At 38.9% G+C, this 19,348-nt stretch overlaps 1 protein-coding gene and 1 pseudogene across 1 annotated transcript in view; one reads left to right on the forward strand and one right to left on the reverse strand.

Moving 5' to 3' along the window:
- Window positions 1–12,520, forward strand: part of Alkal1 (ALK and LTK ligand 1) — a 31,054-nt gene extending 18,534 nt beyond the window's left edge. Inside the window, exons 2-4 of the mRNA XM_021175929.2 lie at window positions 8,030–8,083; window positions 10,865–10,945; window positions 12,456–12,520. Of these exons, the coding sequence (XP_021031588.1) occupies window positions 8,030–8,083; window positions 10,865–10,945; window positions 12,456–12,520 (200 nt within the window). The remainder of the gene's footprint in view (window positions 1–8,029; window positions 8,084–10,864; window positions 10,946–12,455) is intronic.
- LOC115031933 (uncharacterized protein C9orf40 homolog pseudogene) lies at window positions 944–2,167 on the reverse strand (annotated as a pseudogene).
- Window positions 12,521–19,348: the final 6,828 nt, after the last annotated feature.

The raw sequence follows: 19,348 nt of genomic DNA on the forward strand, positions 1-19,348 counted from the left end.
CTGTTTTCTAAGATTAGTGGTCACTGCTGACAAGATATATCTCTAAGTTCTTCTCTAGGGTGATGATTGAATTTTTAATATGTTCCAGCAGCGATTCCTAAAAGAGATCAAGCATTATTATTTTGAGTGGCAGTCATACTGCCCAGGGAGGGGCTGGGAGCCCCGTTAATGTTTCAATACAATTCTTAGATCAAGAGGGACATGAAGGCAGCAAGCAGAGCAGAACTTCATAACAGCCTGAAGTCCTCAGGACACATGGTCCTCAGGGTTGCACACACATCCATGGTGGCAGTGGTGACTATGAGCCAAATTCCACGAGTTCTAAAGACCTTTTTCATTCTTCCTACATGGCCCTCAGCAAACCAGTAAACACAAACTTTTGCTTCTTGGACATTGTGTTGTTTTAATTCCTTTTCTATCACCATAAAACACATAAACAAACAAACACCATGACTAAGAAAACATAAAAGAAAGTGTTTACAGTATCAGAAGGTGAGTCTATACCCTATTGCCATACATCTTAAAAATATATTCTATCTACCACCCCACTGAAACTTTAGAAGTAGTTTAAGCACAGAACATATTAAAGTCAGGTCACTCCTTAACACCACATGTTTTGTTTTGTTTTTCCAAACATAAACAGTGTACTTTATTAAAAATAAAATTGTAACACAATAACTTAGTAATGACAAATCAAGTAACATAAGAAGATACGGACAAAATGAAGAGGCATTGTTTCAGCTCACACTAGTGATCTCCTTTAAACAGGAAAGACTGCTAGTCTAGTGGTTCTGGTCCCATCTGCACAATACAGGGATAAAGAATCGGTGCAAAAAACAAAAAAACAAAATAAAACAAAAACCTATGTGTAAAGCCACCTTCAAATAATTGAATGAGATCTCTCTAGGACCAGGGCTCAAGCAGAGATGGTTAAGTGTTGAGAACTACAGGTCTAAAGTAATATAAACTATATAAAAAATGTCCTCAAAGCAAAATCAGTAAGCTGACCAGATCATTTCTTTCACCTCAGAAAAAAGCAGGAGGGACAGGCGTCTGCGTCCTACTGTTCTCTATTCATTGTTTGGGTATATTCATTGCCTGTACTGTTTTAATAAACAACAAATAGTGAAAGGTAAAACATGCTACCCAAATGGAAGTTCTCACTAGTTTAAGTTTACACTCTTTTAAAACAAGGTTAGCTTTCAGAAACAATCTCACATTTTAATTTTGCATAGATACTCAAGTCTCCTATTTGTTCAACCAAGGGGATCCAATAAGATGTACTAGCGAATATTTATGAGCATCAGCTGTATAAATGTATTCATTCCGTGTACCACAAATAAGCTTTGTGGTGCAAAGGAACATTTGACAGAACAAGTGGGGAAGACCTGAGTGCTTCCTCTGAAACTGCCAAAACCTCCTTTTCCAAGATAAGCATCTTCAAAGTCAAGAGCGTGAACAAAACTTTTCATTAAAAATGCATACACGAAGTATTTTGCCTGCAGCTGTCCCAATACCCTCGGCAGCTCTCCATTAGGAGATTCAGCAGTCATTAGTTATTTATCCCAAAACCCTTCTTCAGTTTTCAGGTTTGAAAAAAGGATCATGTCAAGTATGGAAAAGAACTGTTCCTTTAGGTCGCCTCAAATTCAGTGAATTCCATTTCTTCAGACACTTCTGTCAGGACTCCATGTCAATCTCAACTCCTTCATTCTTGTCCTCAACTGTTTCTGGCAGGCTGTTTGCACTCCCATCTTCAAGAGCTGCCAGATCAAGAGGTGGCAGAGGGTTCCTCCAATACTGGAATGTATTATACTGCCAAAACTCCAGGCTGGCTGTGCACCCTGTCGGCTACCTGCGGGCTATCGCGCTCTCTACTCTGTCGCCGCCGCCCGCGGCCCGGGGTCTCTCCTACTCGCCAGGAGGTGGCTCTCCGGGCTCGCGGCTACAGCCCTGCAGCTCCTGTCTGTCGTCCCCACCGCCCGGTCGCTTGCTCCGCCATGGTCCCCGCGTCCGCCTGGCGCTTGAGGGGCCGAGCCGTCCCAGACAGCGGGACCCAGAGCGGCGGCTCCTCCGGGAAGTCGCTGAGCAGGAGCCGCTTCCAAGGCACGCGGAACGTGAGCGCCTCAGCCGCACGCCGCTTGGCCATGGGCCGGGGACGAGGGTCTCGCGGGCGGCGGCCCAGGGCGGAGGGCGAAGGGCAACACGGAGCTCGGCCGTCCCGAGGGCGGAGGGTGTGTGTGTGTGTGTGTGTGTGTGTGTGTGTGTGGAGCCGCCGCCTACATGCTTCTTCACGGCTGAGAAGTCATAGAAACAACATATCTGAGTAGTAAGGTCCATCCAAAATTCAGTACCATTTACAATTAAAGGAACAAGGCTTTCCTGATAACAAACCTGATTCCAGGGTTAGGACAGACATAGGACAGGTAGTTACACTGGATGAACCTAGAGGCTAAATAGAAAGTAGTATATAAAAATGGCAAAAACACTTACAATGTCAAAAATGTCAAAAAACAAAATTGCCCAAACTGGATCCCTTTTATTTCATCAAGAGAATAAAGAAAGCAGTGTTAGAATGTAAGCCAATGTAAAAATAAACATCTATGGGTCCACACTGGTATGAATAGATGACCGCCTGGGGGAGACATGTACCATGCAGCATTCTAAATTGTTCATATACGCATGTTCAGGAAAAGAATGTTCTCCCTAACATTCAGGTAGAATACAGTTACAGCCTTCTAGAGAAGGGCAAGCAGAAACTCTACCATGGAAGCACACAAGATAAATGCTACCTACACCAGAGAAAAAATGTTAATATCAGCAAACATAATTATGCTGATGTGTACTTGATCAGGTTAAAATGATACCTATGAGATATTTCTTAAACCCTTAATTCCAGTCTAACCATAAGAAAAGCACAAATCAAAAGGACATCCTACTAAAATTTTCACCAGGATTACATAAAACTGTTGAAGTTACCTAATTTCAGCATGGAAAATATCAGACTGTGATATCAGCAATCAAAGATTTCAGGGGGATGGGGTATGACTATCACAAATTGAAGGCTAGCCTAGCATGTATAGTGACTTCCAGATCAGCTGAGCATCCTGTCTCAAAATAGTAATGTACTGGCTATTTTTGTGTCAACTTGACACAGCTGGAGTTATCACAGAGAAAGGAGCTTCAGTTGAGGAAATGCCTCCATGAGATCCAACTGTAAGGCATTTTCTCAATTAGTGATCAAGGGGGAAAGGCCCCTTGTGGGTGGGACCATCCCTGGGCTGGTAGTCTTGAGTTCTATAAGAGAGCAGGCTGAGCAAGCCAGGGGAAGCAAGCCAGTAAGGAACATCCCTCCATGGCCTCTGCATCAGCTCCTGCTCCCTGACCTGTCTGAGTTCCAGTCCTGACTTCCTTTGGTGATGAACAGCAGCATGGAAGTGTAAGCCGAATAAACCCTTTCCTCCTCAACTTGCTTCTTGGTCATGATGTTTGTGCAGGAATAGAAACCCTGACTAAGACAAGTAACAACAAAAAGAAAGATTGAAAAAACATCAGAATTAGAAGACACAAGGAGACATGATGATTGTAATGTGAGACCATAGGGTGGAAAGAGGACACTGAGTAAAAAGCAAGCCCACCTGAAAATTCAGAGAATATGGACCTCTCTGGGTGACTAGGTATCCGTACGACTTCACTAACTGCAATAAATGGATGCACAGTGATCAAAGGAGGTGTGTGGGGTAGAGTTTTTGGGAATACCAAACAGTGTAAACTCTCTGGAATCTGCTCAATAATAAAAAACGTTATTTTAAATATATAGCAGTCTTGGACTGGAGAAATGACTCAGTGGTTAATAAAACTGGCTTCTTTCCCACGAGACCTGGATTAGATTCCCAGCACCACCATGGCTGTTCACAACTATCTATAACTCTAGTCCCAGGGGATCTGGCATTCTCTTCTGGCCTCCTTGGGCACCAGACATGCATGCAGTGCATAGACATGCATGTAGGCAAAACACCCTTACACATAAAAATGACTAATAAAAGTATAGCACTCTTACGGCTGAGAGAAGGATAAGGTGTTCTGTATGAGGTGGAGAGAGAAATATAATCGACATGCATGTGTATGAATTGTATATGAATTTGCCAAAGAGAAACAAAAATGAAACTAAACACTCTCTTAAAACTTATAGAAATCTTAAATTTCTGATTCTCATGGTATTAGGAACTCTGCCTCTGTAAGGATAGTTGTGAGAATAAAGGGATTTCTCAAATAATATATTAATATAATATAATTATTTTTGTTTTCAAAAGCTTTTAGAAAACTAGTACAAGCCTAACCATTGTGGCCAAAACACACTGAAATAGTATAACTGATGTGGAACAAGTTCTATATTATGTAAATGTTTGGAACTGTCAATGGTAAAACAGTAACAGTGAAAATGGAACACATCCTATTTAGAAGATCTTTCATTGGGGGAACTTTGCAGGTAGCTACATCTTCACAGCCCATAGTAGCCGACTTGTCCAATGCTGGTCTCTTTCCCAGAGCATTGTAATAGACTCTTGGATCATAAAATTCCGTTTGTTTAGTGAGCTCAGATTTCCATATGAATTGAACTGTATATTCTCCCCAAATATGTTCTGGCCCTTTGCCTCAGGTAACATGACTCTATTAGGAAGTAGTGTAACTCTATATGTAGCTAGTTAAAGTAAGGTCAGAGTATGAAAGAGAGGACCCTTGGTTCAGCTTGACAGGAATCCTTACAAGTTGATGGTCATATGAAGTTCCAGAGATAGAGGAGAGTACCATATGCAGACAAAAGTAAGACTCAATTGACACCCCAGAATGCCAGGAGCTCTAGGAACCACAGAAACTGAAAACAGACTGGAAAGAGCATTCTCTTGAGCCCTTCACAAAGAATTGCCCAACTGACATCCAGATCTCAGATTTATTAAGCTTTCAGAATTATTAGACAATAAGTTTCTGGTAATGTTTGGCATCCAATTTCTGAAATTTTGTTGTGGTAGCTCTGGGAAACTAAAACAGTACAGACTCTCCTTAGTATCTATAGAGGACTGGTTCCAAAATACTCTGTGGTTGCCATGAGCCGCAGAAGCTCAGGTCTTTCATATAACCTGATGTAGTATTTTTATATAACTTACACATGCCCCTTGAATGCTTGAACTTATTCTAGATAACTTATAACATTGAATATCGATGAAATACTATATAAAGCTATATAAAAGTGTTACTAAACATTGTTTAGGGAACAATGACCAGTGACAGGTCTACGTGCAGTTTGTTCAGACACATTTTCCCTCAAATATTCAGTATACAGTGGCTAAGTCTCAAGATGCAAGAACTGCAGATGTACAAGTCTGATGGGACTCTGTCATTTGTTAATGGATATGCACCTATTTTCTCTATATTTAGGGTCTGAGAAAGTGGCCACAACTACTCTACTAGTCCTATGTAGATCCTAAGCAGACATGGACACTGCATACAACATGGGAACTGCTCTAAGCATACCATAAACACTGGAAAACAGTCTGCTGTTGTACTTACAAAAAGCTTCCAGATTCTCCCACTGGTCAGTGAAACATGTAGTAAGAGGTTTTGGGTAGTAAGAAACAATCCATTTGATATCATTTTCTTATCACATATGTAATTTGAAAACTATGTAAATAGTATCAAATAATTTTTATTATTTCTCTGTTAAATCAGTGTTTCTGCTGTATGCATGTGATTGTTCAGGTGTGTGTACACATGTGTATACATGTATAAATCAGAGGAAGACATTTCTACCATTCTCTGCCTTATTTTCTTGAGATGGCATCGTTTTTTATTGGATATTTTCTTTATTTACATTTCAAATGTTTTCCCCTTTCTAGGTCTCCCCTTCAGAAACCCCCTATCCCATCCCCCTCCCCCTGCCTCTATGAGGGTGATCCCCCACCTACCCACCCACCCACTCCCGTCTTCCTGCCCTGGCATTCCTCTACACTGGGGCATTGATCACCCTCAGGCCTAAGGGTCTCTCCTCCCACTGATGTCAAAAAGGTCATCTTCTGCCACATATGCACCTCCATGGTATTGCAAACCCCCTCAACTCCTTCAATCCCTTGTCCAACTCCTCGAGATAGCATATTTGAATCAGAAGTTTGGCTTTTTGGTTAGATTGGCCAGCCATCCAGTGAGTACTCATGGTTTGTGTATGTATTTCCTTCAGTGATCAGGTTATAGGTTTGAACATCAACAATACTCATTTTCTTTGGGAACTGGAGATTTGAATGCTTGCACAGTAAATGTTCTGACCCATTCAGCTCCAAACAACTTGTTTTTGATGATTTCCAGAATGCTGGTGTTCACTGTCCCACAGAAGCAATGCTTGGATCCCTGAATGCTTGCCTTCTTTTCCTTCTCACACTCATGCTCTGAGCTTACACACTGCTAGGAAAGGTAGCTTTTCTACAAGAAGGGTTCTCACACATTCCTCACCTCCTAGGATATAAAGAACTATCACTTACCCTGGGACTCCGTCAACATTGCTCAGTCCTCATGAACTCTGATTCTTCTAGAGGGGACAAATGTGCCCTTCATGCCTCATTCATAGCACGTGTGGTTTATAAAGAACTCAAAATATCATATGTCTAAATGTACAACACATAGGGCCAGTGAGAGGGCTGAGTGAGTAAGGGTGCTTGCTGTCAAGCCTGGTGATCTGAATTTGATATTTGGGACCCATATGCTAGATGGAGAGAACAAAGCCCTGCAATTTGTCTTCTGACCATATACATCCTATATTACATATACCATCATACACAAAATAAATAAGTGCAAATCTTGGGGGGGGCATTGTTTGTTTTGTTTTGCAAGAAAAAAGTAAATATACAACTGACAACAGACCCCAAGGCTTAAATATTCATGAAATTTATTTTCTTCTCTATTACATGTATGTGTGTGCTCATAGTGGATTTTATAAACTGCATTTTTGGATGACATGTGTTAGTGAGTAGCAGTGAAGTCTGAAGTGAAGCCTGTTCTTTAAGTTGTGTTTCATCCCAAGCTAAAGCTACATAAGCAGGTCAATCTCATGAATGACCTCAAGAGAATCTCAGCTTTGCTTCCTCTGGCTGCTGTTCTGGAGAAAGAATTATAGGGAGAACAAGATAGGTTAGGAGGCTGTTATCTAGTCACAGTCACAGAAGTGTGACATCTGCGTCAGCAGAGTCCGTAGACAATAGAAATGCAAGAACCTAGATGAATATTTGGAGAGGGAGTATGCAAACTCACTCATAGTGCGATAGAGTAGAGAGAGAAAAGTGCAGTTAAGATGAACTTTTGATGTAGGCCATTGTCTTAGCTTGGGTCTTATTGCTGTGATGAGATACTGTGATCATGGCAACTCTTAGAAAGGAAAACATTTAACTTACAATTCAGAGGTTTAGTTCATTATAATCATTGTGGGAAGCATGGTGGCACCTAGACATGGTGCTGAAGAGGAAGCTGAGAGTTCTACAGTTGTATCAACAGGCATCAGGAAGAGCAAGTCAACCATTGAACCTGGCTTGAGCTTCTGAGACCTTAAATGCCCTAGTGACACACTTCCTCCAACAATGCCATACCTACTTCAGCAATGCCACACTTTTGAATAGTGCCACACCTTGTGGGCTCATTGGGGGCCATTGGCATTCAACACCAGATATGCAAGGGATAAAGAATGCTGCTATTCACTGAGGCTGGGAAACAGGGCTGGAGGAGCTGTTTCCTCCAGAAACAGCCAGAAAGTCCAGCAATCAGCTGTATCTCTACATTAGTGAGTGATCTATAAGGTTCCCCCGGGGAGCTGTAGAGCAAGCAGGAAGTTCTACTAGAGCTCTAAAGCCCTGGAAAATTATTAAAACTAAAGCAAGAGATTTGAGATCAGCTATGCACCCTACATGGATCTATGTGTTTAGTGCTATATTTATGTTTTTATAGTGGAAATCTATCCTAGAAATTACAAAGCCTTTTTTTTTCTTTTCAGAAATATTCCCAAGAGACTTGACATTGAAAGACAAATTCATAAAGCATTTCACAGGTAAGCAACTGCTTTATTAGTGACTCGGTTACCAAAAAAAGAAAAAAGAAAAAGAAAAAGACTTTATATAAAATCCAGTCTTAGACAATGAAGTTATGGAGATTAATGTCAAGAGGACGCTTGTAGATCAACTGTGTTTCATTCAACTGCTATTAACTTGTATGAACCAGAACTCAATAAGCAACAGAATATAAAGGATATTTTAGAGAAAAATAGAAAGGATGATTTACTGAGAATCATATGACTTTGGGTTTCATTGCTATAAAGAGACTCCATGACAAAGGCAACTCATATAAAGAAAAATATTTAATTGGGGCTGGCTTACAGTTTCATAGGGTCAATTCATTATTATCATCATGGTGGGAAACATGGCAGAACAGGAAGACACAGTACTGGAGGAGCTAAGAGTTCTGTATAGGCAGCAGAAGGAGAATGTGTGACACACTGGACACAGAGTGTAACTTGAGCAGAGGAGGCCTTAAATCCTGCCCCCACAGAGGCTCACTTCCTTTAGCAAGACCACACCTACTCTAAAACTGCCACTTCCTTATCTGCACTGTCTCTGTCATGTTACTCAGTAACATCATTTGAAAGTTAAAAGATGGATGTGTTTACACTGAATTGTGATTTTAGTACTTGGGTTGGGAAGACAAGAAGATCAGGATACCTTACTCTTTGTCTCAGAAAAAAAAATAAATCTGATAATTAACAGATATAACTCTCAGATTTAATTAAGTAGAAAAAAAACATACAAGGAAAACCATGTCTTTCTCCTTTTACAAGCTTGGGGTATAAAATAGTAAAAGACAGTTGAGATTATTAGCTGCAGAGAAGTGATAGCAGTATGTTCATATGATCCTATGCTTTTCTAGAACTTAGACAATAAATTATTTGAAAATGATTCACGAAATTAACATGAAGAGCTGACTTGTGTCATAAGAGACTCTAGCATCTGTTCTTATGAGTGGCATAGAATATATCTACAAAATACTCTACCACCTAAGAAAACATTGCAGAAAAGAATGTGGAATGATTGAAGAGCCCGAGGACCATGGACTTTGCTATGAGACTGTGTTTCCTCGTGACATCAGAAGCTACACCAATAAAAATAAGGGCTGAACAGGAAGACACTAACAAATATACCAAACTGCCTGGAGAAATGGCCACAAAGTTTCAACCCTGCCCAAAGAATTACAGACAACTGAAGAAAGTTGGGATCAGTAGTTTAGCTCTCACCTGGGAGTAGCACACCAATTGGTTTCCCCGCGCCAAACAATAAACCCAGAAAGCATGCATATAAGTAGCTTATATGGACTCAAAAGGTTATATTTAGAGATATGCATATATATACATACATATATATATATACATATATGCAATATGTACATGCAATAGCAATTGATGAAAAATGAGGCCATTTGAAAGAGAATGGGTAAGGGTATATAAGACTGTTTGGAGGGAGGAAAGTAAAGAGAGAAATGTTATAATTAAGCTGCAACTTTAAAAATAAACAAAAAGGCAGGGGTTGGGGGGAGGAAAGAGTGTGATATATGCTTATTTGTTGTAGCTGTCCAGCAGCCATGGATGAACTGGGTCACCTGAAAAGGAGGTTGGAAATGAAAAAGGAACAGGATGCGAGAGAAGGATGAAGCCTTGAAGACAAAAGTTTCTAATCAAGGCTTGAGGTTTAATTTTCAGCACTGTATTTATATAAAGAAAACCCACAGACTCCCATCCTTTGTTTCAGCTGAATTGAGTGGCAAAGCAAGCTCAGCAGGCGATCAACTCCTCAAAGCTCTGTAGCAAATTGCCAGGGGACACAAGTTAGGTTGTAAAACCATTTGGAGTTTGTTTAGCCTACTGAAGGCTGGGGGAAGGGCATAATCTGTCTCCTGTTTATAAAATTTCAATGTGTCCTTGAGGGCTGTTGGCTATCTGATTTATTCACATACCTCTCCAGTCCACTGACCAAATGCATCCCTTCCTAAGTTTACCCTCCATCCCTAGTCCATACACCCCATCGGCCTATCCTCCCCCATTATAGCCTGGCTCAGTGGGTTCCTCAAACACACCCCACTTCTACTGCAAGCCTTCTCAGATGATGTGGTGGTTTGATTAGGCATGGCCCCCATGGTTTAAGGCTAGGCATGTGGCAGGGTTGTCCCTGCAAGGAGGCCCAGAGAGGCCATTGTGTGAAGCTGTGAAAGTGAAGTCCGGATTGCCTTGGCCACTCCAAGAGTTTAGAGACACTGGAACCACTGGATACCTGCCAAGAAAAGCTGCTAACAGGGAATGGAACCAGCCCAAGAGAAAGAAGTGGCCACTGAGTGTTGGGGAGCTGGCTGTGGGCCAGGTAGAAGGAGAAATGTTTTGGTGCAGTTTCAAAGTCCTGCCCACTTTGCAATAATCTCTATACTAATAAGCACACATTGCTTCAAGTAAAAATAAATGTCATCACTAGAAGTATTACTTTCCCATAAGTAAAAAAAAAAAAAAAAATCAAAGTCACTCTGTCTTGGTTGGCTCTTTGCAGATTTTCCTTCAGTAGAGTTCTACTAGTTAGATGGTTCTATGATGTGAGACACTGAGAATGAGGAGTGAACTTAGATCAAAGTTCACTGCCTCCCACTGAGTTTGGGTGAAGGGAGGAATTCTCAGGCCAGTTCTTTAAAGGACAGGAGGATAGAAACTACAGTTTCATGATCTCCATCCACAGAGTGCAAGCAATTTGTTTGGATGACATGCCTCTGTTTATAATAAGCATTCTTTCCCACTTTCCAGGGCCTGTCACATTTTCAGCTGAATGTAGCAAACACTTCCATCGACTTTATCACAATACTCGCGATTGCTCGACGCCAGCTTGTAAGTTGTCTGGGCAGACTTTAGAAAAAAAAAGTTATCCAACAAAAAATGCGTATAATTTTACATTTCAACAGTCTTTGGGTGGGACATAATAGACTAAACATTGGATGAGATGCTATTTATAACCTTTCAGTACACAAGGTTGTATGTACTGTTGAAACTATTAGGAATGAAAGATCATATTCTGGTTGGAAATATTTCCAAATCTAAAAACAGCCAGATATTTCTAAAGACCAGAATGTTTGTCAGGACTGAAACCATTCATCATTATTCAAATTCCTTGGTATAAATAAAGTACTTTTTCACATAAATGAAAAAAAGCAAGCTGTCTATGAAGTACAAGTCAACATCTTTTCCTAAGTTATTTTGAAATAAATGTTGTTTATATCATGTCATTTGTACAGTGTGTGCTGGATTTTTGTGAATGATGATAGCCTGTTGAGCAATGAGCTCTTTTGAATACTTAAGTTACTGGAGTTAATAATAATTCCAAACATAGCACTAAAAGGCTATGTTCAAAACTCCCACTTATGATAGTATACTGTTAGCTGAGTCACCTGTTTCAAATTCCTTTCTAAATCTAAAAGTTCTTTTTAATGAGTAACTTTTGAGCATTGTGTTTGTTATCAGCTAGATGACCTTGCCGAGTACTGAACTTTATTAGGATGTTGAGTTAGATTTATATATATATATATATATATATATATATATATATATATATAACTTACATTTAATGACTAAAAAAAAATAAGCACACTAGTCTTGTTCCAGTTTGCTTCTCTGTTGCTATGATAGAACAATGACCAAGAGTGATTGGGGAAGAAAGATTTATTTCAGCTTACACTTTAACATCACAGTCTGGGAGCCAAGGTAGGAACTTCAAAGCCAGAACTGAAGCATAGGCCATGGAGGAATGTTGCTTACTGGCTTGTTCCACATGGCTTTCTTTTATATCCCAGAAGCACCTTTCCAAGGGTGGCACCACCCCCAGTGGTCTGGGCCCTCCCACATCAGTCATTAACCAAGAAATTTCCCCACAGATGTACCTACAGGGCTATCTAATGGAGGCAATTCCTCAAGTAAGTTTCCTCTTCCCCTGTTGACTCTAGTCTGTACCATGTTGACAAAATGAAACAAAACAAAACAAACAAACAAACAAACAAACATACATATATACAAAACCCAACTCAATTAACCAGGCAAAACCTCAAGGCAAAGACAGTGGATGACAGCACAGTTTGGTGGAAAAAGGGCAGTTTGGGGAGTTAAACTCTTAGCTGCTATGAGATAAGTCACATTGGAAGCTGTTTGCTTGTTTGTCTTTAAAGCAAAGGCATCAAATTTCCAAATGTTTTCCCAGGAATGAGTAACAAAACCCATTGTTAAGCATCTAATATGCTAGGTGTTTTTAAAACTATGGTTGTCACATGAATCAATGACAATAACATTATTTCTTTTGAATTCATAGCAATTAATTATATGTATTTTTACATTTAAATGCCTTCCCTAGATTATAAAAGATGTGCTAGATTGCTGACAAGATTAGCTGTGAGTCCACTATGCTCCCAGACCTAGGAAACTTGTGCTGTGAGTATTAATCTGTCTGTCTGTCTGTCTGTTCATTCATTTATTTTTTTTATTTTTATTATTCCAACAGTTAATCTGTTCCTCATTTCCTTTCCTTCCACTCACTTTATCCTCTCTATGGTGATGGGGATCATATGCAGGGTCTGCACACAGGAGGCAAGTGTTCTCTCTACCACTGATCTGTACCAGCAGCCCCATGAGTCTCTATTAAGAGAATGTTGCCTGTAACCCCAAATTCAGAATTCTGGCACTCAAGAGACTAGGTCAGGAGAGTCTGAGAGTAATCTGCATTACTTTATTAGTGAAACCATGTCTACAACAACAACAACAACAGCAGCAACAAAACCTCAAACAAACAAACAAAAAAAATCAACAGAAAAATTTGAAGAGTCCAAGAAGCTGGGGAGCTATGCTTAGCATAAACTTACTAAATGGATTTTTTTACCCTAGTTCAAACTTTATCTAAATGTGCTGTTTTAGTGAGTTAATTTTAAATGTCCTCTAAGCAATTACATTAAGGAATATAAATAGTTTTTCTCAAAGTCTTACTAGTCCTTAGTGGTCAAAAAGACTTCAATAGTTTTCAGTCTCATTAGTATCATACAGGAGCATTCCACAAATACACAGATGAACAACTATTAACAGGTTCATCTTAAATGGTCAAATGCATAATAGAGAAAATAGTAGGCTTTAAAACTTTAATTTACATAGTACACACTGAAAAAAAAACATAAAGGATATTGACAAGATAGGAAAACAATTAGGTGGTCATGGCGGTGTATGCTGTAATTCCAGCACTGGAGAAATAGACTCAAGAATGGACAATATAGCCAAAGCCCATCTCAAAAACAAACAAAAGTCATAATTAAAAATACAGGGAAGTTGAAGTGACAAAATTATCATGTACTTTAGCCCATTACATGGCAAAGTGAAATGATAAATTCAAAGTGGTATGCTGGATTAATTATTCTAGGTGCCCAAGAAAGAGAGTATTTATTTGTAAAATTGTAACAGCTCAATAGAAATGGTAATTATTTTTAATTATTTATCAGTTGATTCTTTGCCTGAATGCATGTTTGTGTGAGGGTGCCAGATTCTCTGGAACTGGAATTACAGACAGTTGCTGCCATGTAGGTGCTGGGAACTAAACCTGAGTCTTCTGGGGTTAACAGCCAGTGTTCTTAATCACTGAGCCATCTCTCCAACCCTGATAAATTATAATTGTAGCTTATAAATGTAGACTCTACACAAAACACTGAAAGAGTCTAATGTTTTTGCTACATGATTTTTTCTAATCTGAGTTCTTTCCCAGTGTGGTACAAAGTCAATTGGGTGGGGGTGGGAGGTCTGCTATCAGTACCATGGATAATTCCCTACAAGACACTTGGTTCTTCAGGTCAAGATGGTGGGGAGTGGCAGTTATGAGAACTAGTATTCTAGACATATTCCCAAGCACCTTGCATTGGCCTGTGTAATTCAGTCTATCACAGATTTTTGCACACCTCACAGACTTATGAGGTGCTGAAACTTTCCTGTGTTGAAAACAGTGAAGTGTATAATTCCACACATAATACTAAAGTGCTATCACACATAATTAAAATAGTGATTGTATGTGGTGAATCAGTTGAAGCTGTCTTGTTCCATTGTTGCTATTCTTATTATTTTAAATCAGCCATTGCAAATTAGAAACATAAGCACTGTGAATTCTGAATATTCACAGCCACAAAATTTTCCCTTGTATAAGGTGAAGAAACTGTGCTAACTCATTTCAGTATCCACTAATAAATTATATGAATGGTTTGCTTCTAAGCTGTTGCAACCCTTTTGAAATTTCAAAACATAAATACATAAGAAAATACATTCAACTATTGAAATTACTTGAATGAATTCATATTTTTCCCTTTATTGGTTTTTAACGTATTTTACATAGACGAAACTTATATTAGATTAATATAATAATTGGGCTTGTTCCTCTCCTAACATTGTATTATTATTTAAAACATGGGACTTGGGATGTAGTTTAAAGGTAGATCATGTACTTGTGTTTGTATCAGGTTCTGATATTAGATCCCGCTCAAAAAAAAAAAAAAATCAAAATGAAAACAGTTTTGAAGTTCGGTGATTTCTTTTGTGATATTCTGTGTAAATGCCTGTTTCAGATTACTATATATCCAATATTTCATTTACTTTTATCTTATGTGTATGTGGTTTTGCCCATGTGTGTGTCTGGATCTGGAGTTGTAAGCTGTCATGTGGTTTGAACTAAATTTCCTGGAAGAGCATCCAGTATGTGTAGCTTTTGAGTCAGCCCTGTTTCAGGTTATTTATCAAGTGGTTATAATCCCAACTTTAATACGTTTTAGAAGCATTTTTTTTTCTGTGTTACATTTTTTCTGTCATTAGGAAGATTATAATTTTCCTTCTGTATAAAATTCCCTCCTCTGTGTCTGCATACCAGCCTGCTTTCTCGCATATTTCAAGAAAGATAATATAAAGCTGGGTGTGGTGGCGCACGCCTGCCTTTAATCCCAGCACTTGGGAGGCAGAGGCAGGAAGATTTCTGAGTTCGAGGCCAGCCTGGTCTACAGATTGAGTTCCAGGACAGCCAGGGCTACACAGAGAAACCCTGTCTCGAAAAAACCGAAAAAAAAAAAAAAAAAGAAAGAAAGAAAGATAATATAAAATGTAACTGTAACTGTAACCATTAAAAGTGTTAAAATATTTTGTATTTTGAAAACCAGTTTCTTATTATTTTTATTCTCTTTTCCACTTCAGACATTTCATAAGAAGCAAATTTGAAGAAAAAGTGCCTGTAATCATATTTAATGTAAAAAACGGACATGTTTAGTTTTGTATGAACTTGCATGAAGTAACTTCTCAGGAGAGACCTATGAGTGGCTACAGGAAGAGGAGGCTCTCCTGGCTTACGTTATGGACACAAAAAGAGTATTTTTTTAAGATCACATATTGTAAATCGAATATTTAAAACTGCCTTATTTTTGCTAGGAATATTATTTTTATATGGTTAATATTGTATAGTAAATATTTAATTATATTAATTGTATCTCAGTACTAGTGAAAAAATAACTATTGCATATAATATTAGTGATATGTTTGTCAGATATTGTGTTCAGTTTTTTAAATTCTTATTTAATATTTAAAAGCTTTTATTAATAATTTTCTGTCTTTATTTGCATTAATTTGAACTGTGAATTTTATTAAAACAGGAAAATGAAAAAATTGTCATTTCTTTTAATGAAAGCTATTTGAGTAAATTAATACTATGGAAACCTGACAAATGTATATATGTAACCTGACATATATATATATATATATACATATATGTATATTATATATATTTGTAACAAGATACTGAGGTAATTTTTCTTTAGAGATTAGATATATGGTTTTGCTGTCTTAAATAGAATAAAATCCAGGTAGTTTTGGATAGTTGATATATGTGCCAGGGAGTGAGATGACTATGTGTTTTCTGGATTCTTTCTTTGAACAACAATAACAAAAATTATACTTGGATGCACTTAATTACTTTCACTTACTTACAAGAAAAACCCATGACAAAACATTTGAAAAGCCCCATCCTTTCAGAGAATATACAAAACAGAAGTTCTAGTATAGACGCTGTCTATGTGTTGTTTTGAGAAACGGTCTCAGGTAGCCCAGGCCAGTCTGGAACTGCATGGTGACCTCTCACTCAGATTCTTCTACCTCCTGTGTGGTGATGTGACAGTGCGAAGCCCCATGCCATGCTCAGCACAAATATCTATAGTTCAATGTCACATGTAAGACACCACTCCTACTTTTCAGCACCTGTAATTTTGCCCACCAGCCAGTATATGGTATGCATTAATGTGTTTATGTGCATACTCCTTTGTTCATCGGAGAAAGAAAGACACACTCATACATGCCTTTGGCTTTAGAAGTATTATGGAAAATGTTATAAATTTTAACATTTGTTTTCTTTGACCTATAGGCAAAGATTTACAATAATCATATTAAAAATTGCCAGACAAGTCAGCATGGGGCTCACACATAGAACACTATCTTGGATAGACTTCTTTCTGAGGAAAGAAGGTCATAAGTTCAAGACCAGAGTGGACTAAATAGCAAGACCCACTATCCTAGTTTATTTCTTTTTTGATATACTGAAACATTGATCTAAAGCAAGCTGAGGCAGGGGGATTGTTTCTTCTTACATGTAATCATTGCAAGAAGCCAAGGCAGGAGCTCAAGGCAAAAGCTTGAAGCTGAAACTGAAACGGAGGTCATAGAAGAACACTGGTGAATGTCTGTATGTTCTCTCTCTCTCTCTCTCTCTCTCTCCCACTCCCCCTCTCCCTCTCTCTCTTTCTATCTCTGATTTCTTTATTTTTATTTTATGCACATGAATATTTTGCCTGCACACTTGTCTGGTGCCTCCAGACACTAGAAGAATGTTCAGTGTCCCCTATAACTGGAGTTATACCTGACTTGTGAGCTGCCATGTAGGGGCTGGGAACTAAACCTGAAACTCTCCAGGAGTAGGAAGTGCAGTTAAATATTGAATCATCTACCTTTCTTATAGAGCTGTCTAGCAATGTATATGAATACCTAGGTGTAGTGGGCTTGGCCCTTATTCATTATTTAATGATTAGAAAATTCCCACATGCCAATCAAATGGAGGCAATTAAAAATAGCAACTAAGATGGCATTGATTTTACTTTATGACACACATTTTCTCATTGTATTGATTTAAACAAAGGTTGAAAATAAGAAACTTTTCTCTATAGATACAAATGACAACGACAAGTTTCTCATTTGGGAAAACAAAAGATGAAGAGGTGAATAAGGAAAAATTACTAGTTTCTTTTGTAACATCCACACATAAAGGATGTGCTCCTGTTTTATAAGCATCATGTCAGGAGGTGACAATGTGTTCTGAGTGTTTAGAATGGTGTTATTGAATCGAGTTGTTCTGACACAGTGAAACCTTGAGTTGTCTTAATTTTCTAACTTTCAACTTCTTTGTTGTGGGAAATATTAGAAAAAGAAGGGGCAGCACATTCTAGTGCATGTGCCTCTGCCCAGGTGGCCAGCCCCATGCTTCAACTTCCCTGAGGTTGTTGTGGTGCTCATCTGGCAAACCCATGCTTTGAAGCCTTACCTTTCTCTCTTAAAACCAGACACAACTTTGTTCAGGAAAAATGGTAACTCATTCTCTGAGTGCAACAACTAAAACCTAATCTTGTAAGCCTTATTAAAATCTGATTCCTCCAGTGGCAAATGCTTTTGGATCTACCATGATACCAGGAAACATTAGCAGCTACATCTTAGCACTCTGCTGTCGCCGTTCCAAAAGGACCTAACTCTCTCCTGCTTCTCCTCTTTCTCTATCCAACACAGAAGTCCTGCCTACTCACCCAGTGATTGGCTCCTTTATTCATTAGGAAATTGGTTCACAAGATACCACCCAAGCATGTGACTCATTCCTCATTTCAGACAACCTCTCTGGGGAGAGCAGAATTAACATAAAATACAAGCAGCACAGAACTATCCACAACACTTCTTTCTCACATTGTTTCCTGAAGAGGCAAGATGCTCTTCACTTGAAGAAGCACAAGGCTCAGCTCTGTTCCTGCCTAGCAGGCATGGGTTCTATCTCCAGTGTTGAAGTGTGTTATTCAAATCCTTCAGAGTGAAGGAGAGGTAGTTCAACAGTTTGAGGGGCAGATGATTGGATTTTATTGATTTCTACTCTTTGCAAATTGATTTCTACTCATTCTTTCATAATTTGCTCATATTCATCCAGTGTTTGTTCTTTGCAATAGGTAAGTGTTCTATTCACCTGCAATAAATAATGCCTTCAAGAAATAGAATAGACCCTCAGTTGAGGAATTTCCTTCATCAAATTGGCTTATGGAAATATCTATCAGTCAATTTATTGATTGATGACTGATGTGGGAGGGCCTAGCCCACTGTGGGCTATCACCCCTTGGCTTGTGGTCCTAGATTACATATGAATGTAGGCAGAGCAAGCCATGGGAAGTAAGTCAGTAAGCAGCTTTCTGTCAAGGCCTCTACCTCAGTTCTTACTTTGGCCTGTGATCTGTGGGCCAAATCAGCACTTTCCTCCCCATGTCACTTTTGGTCATGGTGCTTATCAAAGCCACAGAAACCAAACTAAGACACAACTCCAAGGCAAATAGGTGGAGACGTTTAAATACCATGTTAGTGTCAACTAGTTGGAAAAATTAAAGCAACTTCAGGGTAAAAATGAAGTATACAAGTTTCCTAGTAGCAATGTGTTTTTGATCATTGCCTTGGCTTCAACCTGACAACCCCAATAGCCCTGCTTCTGGAAACTGCTCCTGGGATCAGGGAGAAGTTTTGTGCAGCTATATCTTCAAGTTTTTTAGACTCCCAAGGGATCTTTTGATAGAAGTAAAAACCTTGATTCTTTGCTAGGAATGGGTTGGTGGAACATTTATGACTCTTAGCAGGATATGAAACTGAGCCTGATTTGACAGAGTAGAAGCTGGATGTACTCATGTAGTAAAAGATACAAAAGTGGTCCAAACAGGTAGGAGTGACCAACTCGGGAGGAAGGAGTGGCCCACGTAGTTCTTTGTTTTGGCAGTGTTAATGAGAGAAGTTCAAAGAAACAGAGTTTTCTAAGGAATCTGGAGGAAGGGATTCTAGAACAAAGATGGAAGAATTAAGACTCATTGTAGGTTTCTGAATTAGTCAAAAACTGCATGTCAACAATAACAAACTTAAGGGTAATTCTTTTAAAAGAGTTGATTTCATAGACAAGCTACC

This window comes from Mus caroli, unplaced genomic scaffold, assembly GCF_978045245.1.
Source record: "Mus caroli unplaced genomic scaffold, Mus_caroli_1 scaffold_1, whole genome shotgun sequence".
Taxonomy (NCBI): Eukaryota; Metazoa; Chordata; class Mammalia; order Rodentia; family Muridae; genus Mus; species Mus caroli.